The following is a 12,846-nucleotide window of genomic DNA, read 5'->3' as shown; positions in this document are numbered from 1 at the left end:
TTATCGATAACAAGTAAAGTGAGAGATGCTCTCAACCAAGATGGCGGAAGGCGGGGCTTTTGACAAGATAAATTAATATTCAAATTATGACATTTCTACTCTGGCAGGGATGTACCAAAAAGTAGTATACAAATTCTAACGAACACTATTAAGTCCAATTAATCTTTACTCGAACTTAAACAATATGGTTTCTAACAACCATGCAAAAATTGGTCCATATCGGTCCATAATTATATATAGCTCCCATATAAACCGATCCCCAGATTTGACCACCGGAGCCTCTTGGAGGAGCAAAATTCATCCGATCTGGTTGAAATTTAGTACGTGGTCTTAGTATACGGTTTTTAACAACCATGCAAAAATTGGTCCATATCGGTCCATAATTATATATAGCCCCCATATAAACCGATCCCCAGATTTGACCTCCGGAGACTTTTGGAGGGGCAAAATTCATCCAATCCGGTTGAAATTTGGTACCTGATGTTAGTATACGGCCTCTAACAACCATGCAAAAATTGGTCCATATCGGTCCATAATTATATATAGCTCCCATATAAACCGATCCCCAGATTTGACCACCGGAGCCTCTTGGAGGAGCAAAATTCATCCGATCCGGTTGAAATTTAGTACGTGGTCTTAGTATACGGTTTTTAACAACCATGCAAAAATTGGTCCATATCGGTCCATAATTATATATAGCCCCCATATAAACCGATCCCCAGATTTGACCTCCGGAGCCTCTTGGAGGGGCAAAATTCATCCGATCCGGTTGAAATTTGGTACCTTATGTTAGTTTACGGCCTCTAATAACCATGCAAAAATTGGTCCATATCGGTCCATAATTATATATAGCCCCCATATAAACCGATCCCCAGATTTGACCTCCGGAGCCTCTTGGAAGAGCAAAATTCATCCGATCCAGTTGAAATTTGGTACATGGTGTTAGTATATGGTCTCTAACAACCATGCAAAAATTGGTCCATATCGGTCCATAATTATATATAGTTCCCATATAAACCGTCCCCAGATTTGACGTCCGGAACCTCTTGGAGGAGCAAAAGTCATCCGATACGGTTGAAATTTGGTACATTTTGTCAATATATGGCCTCTAACAGCCATGTAAAAATTGGTCCATATCGGTCTTTAGTTATATATATCCGATGACTTATTACACAAAAATTGGTCCATATCGCCAAAAATAATCTACCAAAACTTTATTTCCATAGAAAATTTTGTCAAATTTTATTACTGTAGAAAGTTTTGTCAAAATTTCATTTCTATAGAAAGTTTTGTCAAAAGTTTATTTCTATACAAATGTTTGTCAAAATTTTATTTCCATAGAAAATTTTGTCAAAATTTTATTTCTATAGAAAATTTTGTAATCTACCAAAACTTTATTTCCATAGAAAATTTTGTCAAATTTTATTACTATAGAAAGTTTTGTTAAAATTTCATTTCTACAGAAAGTTTTGTCAAAAGTTTATTCTATAGAAATGTTTGTCAAAATTTTATTTCTATAGAAAATTTTGTAAAAAATTTATTTCTGTAGAAAATTTTGTCAACATTTTATTTCTATACTAAGTTTTGTCAAAATTTCATTTCTATACAAAATTTTGTCAACATTTTATTTCTATAGAAATTTTTGTCAAAATTGTATTGCTATAGAAAATTTTGTCAACATTTTACTTCCATAGAAAATTTTGTCAACATTTTATTTCTATAGAAAATTTTGTCAAGTTTTTATTTCTATAGAAAATTTTGTCAAATTTTTATTTCTATAGAAAATTTTGTCAAAATTTTATTTCTATAGAAAATTTTGTCAAGGTTTCATTTCTATAGAAAATTTTGTCAAAATTTTATTTCTATAGAAAATTTTGTCAAACTAGATTATATACGTATTTAATCGGCCTTTTTTTGTTTAATATATACCCCGTATGGGCTAACTTACAATTTAGAAGACAGTGTTAAAAAGTTTTACGATACCTTACCATCGGCAAGTGTTATCGCAACCCAAGTAATTCGATTGTGGATGACAGCCTTTAGTAGAAGTTCCTACGCAATCCATGGTGGAGGGTACATAAGATTCGGCCTGGCCGAACTTAGGGCCGTATATACTTGTTTAGTTTAATATATACTACGTATGGACTACCTTGTAATTTAGAAGACGGTGTTAGGAAGTTTTAAGATACCTTGCCATCGGCAAGTGTTACCGCAACCCAAGTAATTCGATTGTGGATGACAGTCTTCAGTAGAAGTTTCTACGCAATCCATGGTGGAGGGTACATAAGCTTCGGCCTGGCCGAACTTACGGCCTTATATACTTGTTTTTTTTTTTTTTAAGAATATGAACTTTTTCTGGCCAAGGGGACTGTCCAAGAGGCTATCTTCCCGGGAATGTTGCAAAAGCCGACGAATATTGGAAATCTCTAGCAAACCCAAAAAATATCAAGAGTATAGGAAAATTTCGCTCTAAATGGAAATCCTTAGACCACGGTCTAGATTAATAGCGTACCACTTCACTAGAAAAATACCATCCCTTCTTCCCCCCGGGAATAGGGCCCAGCTAAAAATTGATCTTCGTAATACAGTGAACACTGCAAAAGAAAAAAAAACCAAAAATGCAGTTACAGAACTTCCCCTCACAGATTTATTCAAGAATTCCAAATAAAGACCAATTCTTGGATTTCTCAAACAACCAACAATGCTCGTAGATCTCAATAGAATCTGAGTCAATTTTTACGAATTCAAAACCTTGTCCACAATTTAACATTTTGTGTAGATGGAGTTTAGAATGTTGTACGAATTTCTCCTGGCAATGAGGACACTCCAATAGGCGGTCTTCCCAAGAATGATGCAGAAAGCGACGAATATTGGAAATCTCCTGTAAACCCAAAAAATATCCAGAGATATCACAGAGTATGGCGAAATTCCGACCCAAATTTGAATCCTTAGACTGAGATTCCAGATAATAGGGTACCACATATAATTCCAAGGAATTTTGACACTGTTGAATGGTATACAAGTTACAGGGAAAGGGTGGATCAGAGCCATTCAAATGCTGCGATGTAAGCAAATGCTGACGAAACCAAGAGTTAAGCAATGCCAAATCTAAGACACTTTGGGAGGGACCCTCCCGGGGATTTTGTTTTCGGGCATACTGCAATGGTAGCGCCGGTTGAGATTCTCGATATCTTTGCACCTTAATATTCATCCTCTGAATGGTAAAATTCTTTGGCATCGCCCCAATACTCTCACCTCCATCCAATAACCTTTTCAATTTCTCCAATAACATGGAGAACATCATGTCCACACTTTCGCGTATATCAAAGTGATGTCGTATAAGCAATTCCGTTGTTTGCAACCTAAAGAGATTCCCTTTGATTTTCACATAAAATCGTAGGACTACACCCAGACTAAGGCATAGACCCCATCGCATGGCATAGACAGCACTCAACAAATCCGGTATGGCTTTTATACCAGCATCAAGCAAAAATTGTTGACTATCACTTACAGTCTTAGTGTCGTCGCACAGCATAAAGGACTCTATGTTTCGGCTGACAATAATTTCCCTATGATCCATTAGGGGAGATGTTATCCCAGCAAAGCCATTTGTCGATGATGCCATTGCCGTTACGGGGATGATGGTAGTAGGACCTATGGTTGGTCCATGGGATTTAGTTGGTATCATCGCCATCCCCATCGTCGCTGTAGCATCGCTTTCCCTATTGATGGCAGTTGGATCATTGTCGTTCGCATCTACATCCAGAGTCTTGGGTTGGATCCAATGTTTGCCATAGGCATCGGTTTCCTTGCACGAACTGCTGCATTTATTACATTCGATAACTTCGTTATTTTCATAATGCCAACTATGGACAAATTTTCTCTGTCCAGCCGTGGTGACAAAGCTGTAACTCGATATTGGCATAGACAACAACAACATCATTATTATCACTGTCTATTTGGCTAAACCACTGGATGACCGGCGGCCGTATGATGTTTGAACGACAACTAGGAAGAGCAAAAATTGCGTACTTCGATAGTCTAACTGCTGCATGTACTCCAAAGTCCAAAGAGTAATGGTAAACTGCCGCTGGTACTTTATCGATTTATCGCATTTATAGTAGAGCTCCTGCTCAGGCTAATGTCGCCAGCAGGTAGTCCACGATGGCATTGGGATTGCTTGCTTGATAATCGAGATTGCCCTCGTTGTCGTCATCGTCGTCGTCGTCAAGAATTAAGGTAGATTTTCTTAGTCTTTGGAAATGCCAGAGGGCTGACTATGCGTTAAGAGAGAGAGAGATAGAGGGAAAGTAATAAATACCTATCAACAGGGTCATAGCAGGCTAGAGGCTCAATTCGTGAATTCCATTTAATGGTGTCTGCTATTATTGTTGTATTCGCTCTAATACAGCAGCTATTAATTGGCATAAATGTTCACATACGAAGAAAAATTGATATGCTCTACCTAAATACAGCATAAGGTTGTACTGTAAAGGTTTGTTTTAACAAATGTTTAAAATACCTGGACGCGATCCATACCAAACGATTTAAAGTCTATTCACTATCTAAATTATAGAATCTACCTAAACGCTACATAAGAGCGCAAAAGTAACGAATTTTTCTTTATATTTTGGCGCTTGGCGAGCTGATACTGAGGCTAATGCCGTCATTATATAGACGCCAGTTGTCAGTGTTGTTTGGCATATAATCGAGATTGTCATCGCCAAGTGTTAGGGTTGCTTTTCCTTAGCTTTGGATTTGCCAGTGGCCTGGCTTTGTGTAGGAGAGAAAAAAATACCAGTTAGCAGGACCATGTTAGGTTAGGTGGCAGCCCGATGTATCAGGCTCACTTAGACTATTCAGTCCATTGTGATACCACATTGGTGAACTTCTCTATTATCAGTGAGTGCTGCCCGATTCCATGTTAAGCTCAATAACAAGGGACCTCCGAACGGCGTTCCACATTGCAGTGAAACCACTTAGAGAAGTTCTGAAACCCTCAGAAATGTCACCGGCATTACTGAGTTGGGATAATCCACCGCTGAAAAACTTTTTGGTGTTCGGTCGAGGCAGAAATCGAACCCACGACCTTGTGAATGCAAGGCGGGTATGCTAACCATTGCACCACGGTGGCTCCCTAGCTAGCAGGACCACAGAAGCTAGAGGCTCAAGTCTTGAATTCCATTTAATGGTGTCAGCTATTATTGCTATAATCGCACTGATACACCAGCTATCGAGATAAATTGCTACGATCTACTTAAATGTTGCATAAGGGCGTACAGTAAAGTAAAAATTTTATTTCTATAGAAAATTTTTGCAAAATTTTATTTCTATAGAAAATTTTTGCAAAATTTTATTTCTATAGAAAATTTTGTCGAAATTTTATTTCTATAGAAAATTTTTTACAAAATTTTATTTCTATAGAAATTTTTGCAAAATTTTATTTCTATAGAAAATTTTGTCAATATTTTATTTCTCTAGAAATCTTTTTGCAAAATTTTATTTTTATAGAAAATTTTGTCGAAATTTTATTTCTATAGAAAATTTTTGCAAAATTTTATTTCTATAGAAAATTTTTGCAAAATTTCATTTTTATAGAAAATTTTTACAACATTTTATTTCTATAGAAAATTTTGTCGAAATTTTATTTCTATAGAAAATTTTTTACAAAATTTTATTTCTATAGAAATTTTTGCAAAATTTTATTTCTATAGAAAATTTTGTCAATATTTTATTTCTCTAGAAATCTTTTTGCAAAATTTTATTTTTATAGAAAATTATGTCGAAATTTTATTTCTATAGAAAATTTTTGCAAAATTTTATTTCTATAGAAAATTTTTGCAAAATTTTATTTCTATAGAAAATTTTTGCAAAATTTCATTTTTATAGAAAATTTTTGCAACATTTTATTTCTATAGAAAATTTTGTCGAAATTTTATTTCTATAGAAAACTTTTTACAAAATTTTATTTCTATAGAAAATTTTTGCAAAATTTTATTTCTATAGAAAATTTTGTCAATATTTTATTTCTCTAGAAATCTTTTTGCAAAATTTTATTTTTATAGAAAATTTTGTCGAAATTTTATTTCTATAGAAAATTTTTGCAAAATTTTATTTTTACGGTAGTCTTTGTAAGCGGATATAAAACTAAAAAAAAATATTTAAAATTGAGGAGTTGACAAACAAATTTTTTTCTTTAATTCAATCTAAAGGAGCTCTTGACAATGATCTGCCAATGGATTTTTATACCCTTCACCTCTACTGTGGTACAGGGTATAATAAGTTTGTGCATTTGTATGTAACGCCAAGAAGGAAAAGTCTGAGACCCATCGTTTAGTATACCGATCGTCTTAGAATTAAATTCTGAGTCGATTTAGCGATTTCCGTCTGTCTGTCCGTCTATCTGTCTGTCTGTTGATGTATTTTTGTGTGCAAAGTACAGGTCGCAGTTTTAGTCCGATTGTCCTAAGATTTGGTACAGGATCCTGTTTCGGCTCAAAGACGATCCCTATTGATTTTGGAAAAAATCGGTTCAGATTTAGATATAGCTGCCATATATATTTTTCACCGATCTGGTCATAATTAGCGTGTATATCAACCGATCTTCCTCAAATTCCGTACATCCGAATATTCTATGAGTCTCGAAAAACTTGCAAAATATCATCCAAATCGGTTCAGATTTAGATATAGCTCCCATATATAGCTTTCGCCCGATTTACACTCATTTGCGCACAGAGGCCAATTTTTTGCTCCGATTTAGTTGAAATTTTGCACAGGGAGTAGAATTAGCATTGTTGCTATGCGTGTCAAATTTGGTTGAAATCGGTTCAGATTTAGATATAGCTCCCATATATAGCTTTCGCCCGATTTACACTCAAATGACCACAGAGGCCAATTTTTTGCCCCGATTTAGTTGAAATTTTGCACAGGGAGTAGAATTAGCATTGTTGCTATTTAAATGTATGTATTTGGGACAAACCTTTATATATAGCCCCCAACACATTTAACGGATGTGATATGGTATCGAAAATTTAGATATACATAGTGGTGCAGGGTATAATATAGTCGGCCCCGCCCGACTTTAGACTTTCCTCACTTGTTTTTTTTTTTGAAATTTAGTGAAAAGTACTTTTTTGCTCAAAATATATATTTTTTGTACTTTCTTAGAAAATTGTATTTTCCATCTCTGTTAGATATTCATGAGTCGTAAATGTATTTGGGTTTGGTTGATAATCGAGATTGCTCTCGTTGTTGTCGTCGTATGGAATTAAGGTAGATTTTTAGAAATGCCATATTGAATAGCTTTACCTAAATGCTGCATAAGGACGTATATTAAGTTTTTAACAATTTTTTAAATATATTTTCACAATTTCAGCGTAGATTTCCACTCAATTTGCAATCTAAATGTCCCTTTTTTCGTTTTCTTAAATTAAATAATTAAGTATTTTTACAAACTGGCCATCAATCTAAAATTTCTAATTTATTCCAGAGCTTCAGCTGGTTCGTTTGTCTTGGAATTTCAGACACAATGCCAAAGTTTTATGCAACTTTTTCTAGCTCAAAGTAAAAATCCTTGCAGTAGTTCTCCATATTCTGTGCTGATTCCATACAAGTGGATAACATACATACATCTGGTGTATAAAACAAAGTTGTCCAAAAGCTGGAAGGACAACAATACAGGCACACAGGAATTCTTGAGCTATCGGCCATGTCGTGCCATTTAGGGCCAGCCCAAAAACTGAGAAATGAACGATAAATGAAGAACGATGACAATCTGGTCAAGTTTTCCAAGTACACTTTGGAAACGGGTTAAAAGTCAACATATTTCTACATTCTTGCTTGATTTCCTTGTAGCATGAACAAAAAAAATCACCAAAAAAAAAAAAAAAAAAAACAATTCTTAGTCCCAAAAATTAAAAAAGAAGCTCTATAGATATCATAGAAAAAAAAAGACGAATACCGAGAAATGGGACAAAACCAAATTTTGTCCATTCATTCATTGTAAGCTATTGTTGATGCCCTACACAGTGATAGATCATGGCATTTTTTTCTATAGAAATAAAATTTTGTTGTTTTGATCTCAGCTTTAAAACCATTGCGTTGACTAAACTACAAGAGTAGCTTAACCAACAGAGGAAAATAATGTTTGTCAAATTTATTTGGGCACAGCCCTATTGACTGCAATATGGTTGGATGGACGCCCGAAATAAATTTCGGCATAAGCCGGCTTTTTTCGGAGGGTTCAAGTGTGGTTCACTTTGGGTTTAGTGAACTGCCTGAATTTATTCTTATAATTGGTTGATAGTTTTGCTGCCAGTAGAGGATGCTGATGAGGAATGTGGTAATTCCGAAACGTGCGTCCATCCAACCATACTGCAGTCTATAGGGCTTTGCCCAAAAAAAATTTAACAAACATTCTTTTCCTCTGTTGGTTAAGGTACTCTTGTAGTTTACTCAAAACAATGGTTTTAAAGCTGAGATGAAAACAACAAATATGATTGAAGCACAAACCAACCATAAAAAACAAAACACGAATGAAATAAAATGTTGACAAAATTTTTTATAGAAACAAAATTTTGAAAAAATTTTCTATAGAAATAAAATTTTGGCAAAATTTTCTATAGAAATAAAATTTTGAAAAAAAAATCTGTAGAAACAAAATTTTAACAAAATTTTCTATAGAAATAAAAGTTAACAAAAATTTCTTTAGTTATTAAATTTTAACAAAATTTTCTATAGAAATGAAATTTTAACAAAATTTTCTTTAGTTATTAAATTTTAACAAAATTTTCTATAGAAATAAAGTTTTGACAAAATCTTTTATGGAAATAAAATTTGGATAAAATACTCTATAGTAATAAAATTTTAACAAAAGATTCTATAGTTATAACATATTTACAAAATTTTCTACAGTACAAAAATTTTTACAAAATCTTTTATGGAAATAAAATTTTAACAACAGTTTCTATAAAAATAAAATTAATAGAAAATGTTCTATGAAAAAAAATTGTTGATAAAATATTTCTATTAAAATAAAATTGTGACAAAATTTTCTATAGAAATAAAATTTTGACAAAATTTTCTATAGAAATAAAATGTTGACAAAATTTTCTGCAGAAATAAAATTTTGACACAATTTTCTAAAATAATAAAGTTTTGCAAAATTTTCTATAATAAAATTTTGACAAAATTTTCTATAATAATAAAATTTTGACAAAATTTTCTGCAGAAATAAAATTTTGACAAAATTTTCTATAATAATAAAATTTTGCAAAATTTTCTATAATAATAAAATTTTGACCAAATTTTCTATAGAAATAAAATTTTGACAAAATTTTCTATAGAAATAAAATATTGCAAAAATTTTCTATAGAAATAAAATTTTGACAAAATTTTCTATAGAAATAAAATTTTAACAAAATTTTCTACTGAAATAAAATTTTGACAAAACTTTCTATAGAAATAAAATTTTTACAAAATTTTCTACAGAAATAAAATTTTGACGAAACTTTCTATAGAAATAAAATTTTGACAAAATTTTCTATAGAAATAAAATGTTGAAAAAATTTTCTGCAGAAATAAAATTTTGACAAAATTTTCTACAATAATAAAATTTTGACAAAATTTTCTTTAGAAATAAAATTGTGAAAAAATTTTCTATTGAAATAAAATTTTGACAAAATTTTCTATAGAAATAAAATTTTGACAAAATTTTCTATAGAAATAAAATATTGCAAAAATTTTCTATAGAAATAAAATTTCGACAAATTTTCTATAGAAATAAAATTTTGACAAAATTTTCTATAGAAATTAATTTTTGACAAAATTTTCTATAGAAATAAAATTTTAAGAAAAGTTTATATAAATAAATTTTCACCAAAATTTTCTATATAAATAAAATTTTGACAAAATTTTCTATAGAAATAAAGTTTTGAGAAAATTTTCTATAGAAATAAAATTTTGAGAAAATTTTCTATAGAAATAAAATTTTTAATACAATTTTGAAAAAATTTTCTATAGAAATAAATTTTTGACAAAATTTTCTATAGAAATAAAATTTCAACAAAATTTTCTGTATAAATAAAGCTTTGACAAAATTTCTTATAGAAATAAAATTTTGACAAATTTTTCTATAGAAATAAAATTGTGACCAAATTTTCTGTTGAAATAAAATTTTGCTAACGTTTACTTTAGAAATAAAACTTTGATAACGTTTGCTTTAGAAATAAAATTTTGCAAAAAATTTCTGTAGAATTAAAATTCTGACAAAATTTTCTATAGAAATAAAAGTTTAACAAAATTTTCTATGGAAATAACATTTTGACAATATTTTCTAAAAGAATAAAATTTTGACCACATTTTCTATAGAAATAAAATGTTGAGAAAATTTTCTTTAGAAATAAAATTTTGACCAAATTTTCAATAGAAATAAAATTAAAAAAAAATTCTATAGAAATAAAATTTGACAAAATGTTCTGTAGAAATAATATTTTGACAAAATTGCTATAGAAAAAAAATTGGCAAAATTTTCTTTAGATATGAATTTTTGGCAAAATTTTCTATATTCAAAATTTTCAAAAATTTTAAATTTAAAATTTTGACAACATTTTATATAGTAATAAAAATTTTACAAAATTTTCTATAGAAATAAAATTTTCAGAAAATTTTCTATAGAAATAAAATTTTGAGAAAATTTTCTATAGAAAAAAAAATTTGGCCAAATTTTCTATAGAAATAAAATTTTGACAAAATTTTCTATAATAATAAAATTTTGCAAAATTTTCTATAATAATAAAATTTTGCAAAATAGAAGGGTGTAATACAGCCGCTCCTGCCCTAATTTCGGCCTTACTTACATGTTTGTTTTCTCTTTTTTCGCTTTTTGCCTCTTTTATGAAATTTTCCTTTTGTTCCCCCTTGTGAATAGGACATCAAACATTCTTGCACTTTTTATCGTTTGGAGCAGAACTCTTACACAGTAGAAAAACATTTGTCATATTTCTACATCTTTGCCAGCATCTATAATAATAAAATTTTGCAAAATTTTCTATAATAATAAAATTTTGACAAAATTTTCTGTAGAAAAAAAATTGGCCAAATTTTCTATTGAAATAAAATTTTGACAAAATTTTCTATAGAAATAAAATTTTGACAAAATTTTCTATAGAAATAAAATGTTGACAAAATTTTCTATAGAAATAACATGTTGACAAAATTTTCTATAATAATAAAATTTTGCAAAATTTTCTACAATAATAAAATTTTGACAAAATTTTCTTTAGAAATAAAATTGTGAAAAAAATTTTCTATTGAAATAAAATTTTGACAAAATTTTCTATAGAAATAAAATTTTGACAAAATTTTCTATAGAAATAAAATATTGCAAAAATTTTCTATAGAAATAAAATTTTGCAAAAAATTTATATAGAAGTAACATTTTGCAAGAATTTCCTATAGAAATAAAATTTTGACAAATTTTCTATAGAAATAAAATTTTGACAAAATTTTCTATAGAAATTAATTTTTGACAAAATTTTCTATAGAAATAAAATTTTAAGAAAAGTTTATATAAATAAAATTTCTCCAAAATTTTCTATATAAATAAAATTTTGACAAATTTTTCTATAGAAATAAAATTTTGAGAAAATTTTCGATAGAAATAAAATTTTCTATAGAAATAAAATTTTGAGAAAATTTTCTATAGAAATAAAATTTTGAGAAAATTTTCTATAGAAATAAAATTTTTATAATATTTTGAAAAAATTTTCTATAGAAATAAATTTTTGACAAAATTTTCTATAGAAATAAAATTTCAACAAAATTTTCTGTATAAATAAAGCTTTGACAAAATTTCTTATAGAAAAAAAACTTTGACAAATTTTTCTATAGAAATAAAATTGTGACCAAATTTTCTGTTGAAATAAAATTTTGATAAAATTTTCTTTAGAAATAAAACTTTGATAACGTTTGCTTTAGAAATAAAATTTTGCAAAAATTTTCTGTAGAATTAAAATTCTGACAAAATTTTCTATAGAAATAAAAGTTTAACAAAATTTTCTATGGAAATAACATTTTGACAATATTTTCTAAACGAATAAAATTTTGACCAAATTTTCTATAGAAATAAAATGTTGAGAAAATTTTCTTTAGAAATAAAATTTTGACCAAATTTTCAATAGAAATAAAATTAAAAAAAAAATTCTATAGAAATAAAATTTGACAAAATGTTCTATGGAAATAATATTTTGACAAAATTGCTATAGAAAAAAAATTGCCAAAATTTTCTTTAGATATAAATTTTTGGCAAAATTTTCTATATTCAAAATTTTCAAAAATTTTAAATTTAAAATTTTGAAACATTTTATATAGTAATAAAAATTTTACAAAATTTTCTATAGAAATAAAATTTTGAGAAAATTTTCTATGGAAATAAAATTTTTAAGAAAATTTTCTATGGAAATAAAATTTTTAAGAAAATTTTCTATAGAAATAAAATTTTTAAGAAAATTTTCTATAGAAATAAAATTTTCTATAGAAGGGTGTAATACAGCCGCTCCTGCCCTAATTTCGGCCTTACTTACATGTTTGTTTTCTCTTTTTTCGCTTTTTGCCTCTTTTATGAAATTTTCCTTTTGTTCCCCCTTGTGAATAGGACATCAAACATTCTTGCACTTTTTATCGTTTGGAGCAGAACTCTTACAAAGTAGAAAAACGTTTGTCATATTTCTACATCTTTGCCTGCATCTCAATGGGGATCATCAGCCCAGTCCAATTAGATTGTATGGGTGAACATGAACAATCATAACGCCACTAAAAACGATAAAAAGTCTACGATGGAAATTGGAC

The 12,846-nt window shown here is 29.2% G+C and overlaps 1 protein-coding gene across 1 annotated transcript; it reads right to left on the bottom strand.

Moving 5' to 3' along the window:
- Positions 1 to 2,619: 2,619 nt before the first annotated feature.
- Positions 2,620 to 4,071, bottom strand: LOC142234805 (protein terminus-like). Its single transcript, XM_075305994.1, has one exon. The coding sequence runs from the start codon at positions 3,941 to 3,943 to the stop codon at positions 2,648 to 2,650; it is 1,296 nt and encodes a 431-aa protein (XP_075162109.1). The 5' UTR covers positions 3,944 to 4,071; the 3' UTR covers positions 2,620 to 2,647.
- Between the last annotated feature and the right edge of the window lie 8,775 nt (positions 4,072 to 12,846).

The sequence above is a fragment of the Haematobia irritans genome, chromosome 4, assembly GCF_050003625.1.
Source record: "Haematobia irritans isolate KBUSLIRL chromosome 4, ASM5000362v1, whole genome shotgun sequence".
In the NCBI taxonomy this organism is placed as follows: Eukaryota; Metazoa; Arthropoda; class Insecta; order Diptera; family Muscidae; genus Haematobia; species Haematobia irritans.
This window is presented reverse-complemented; position numbering and strand designations above follow the sequence as displayed.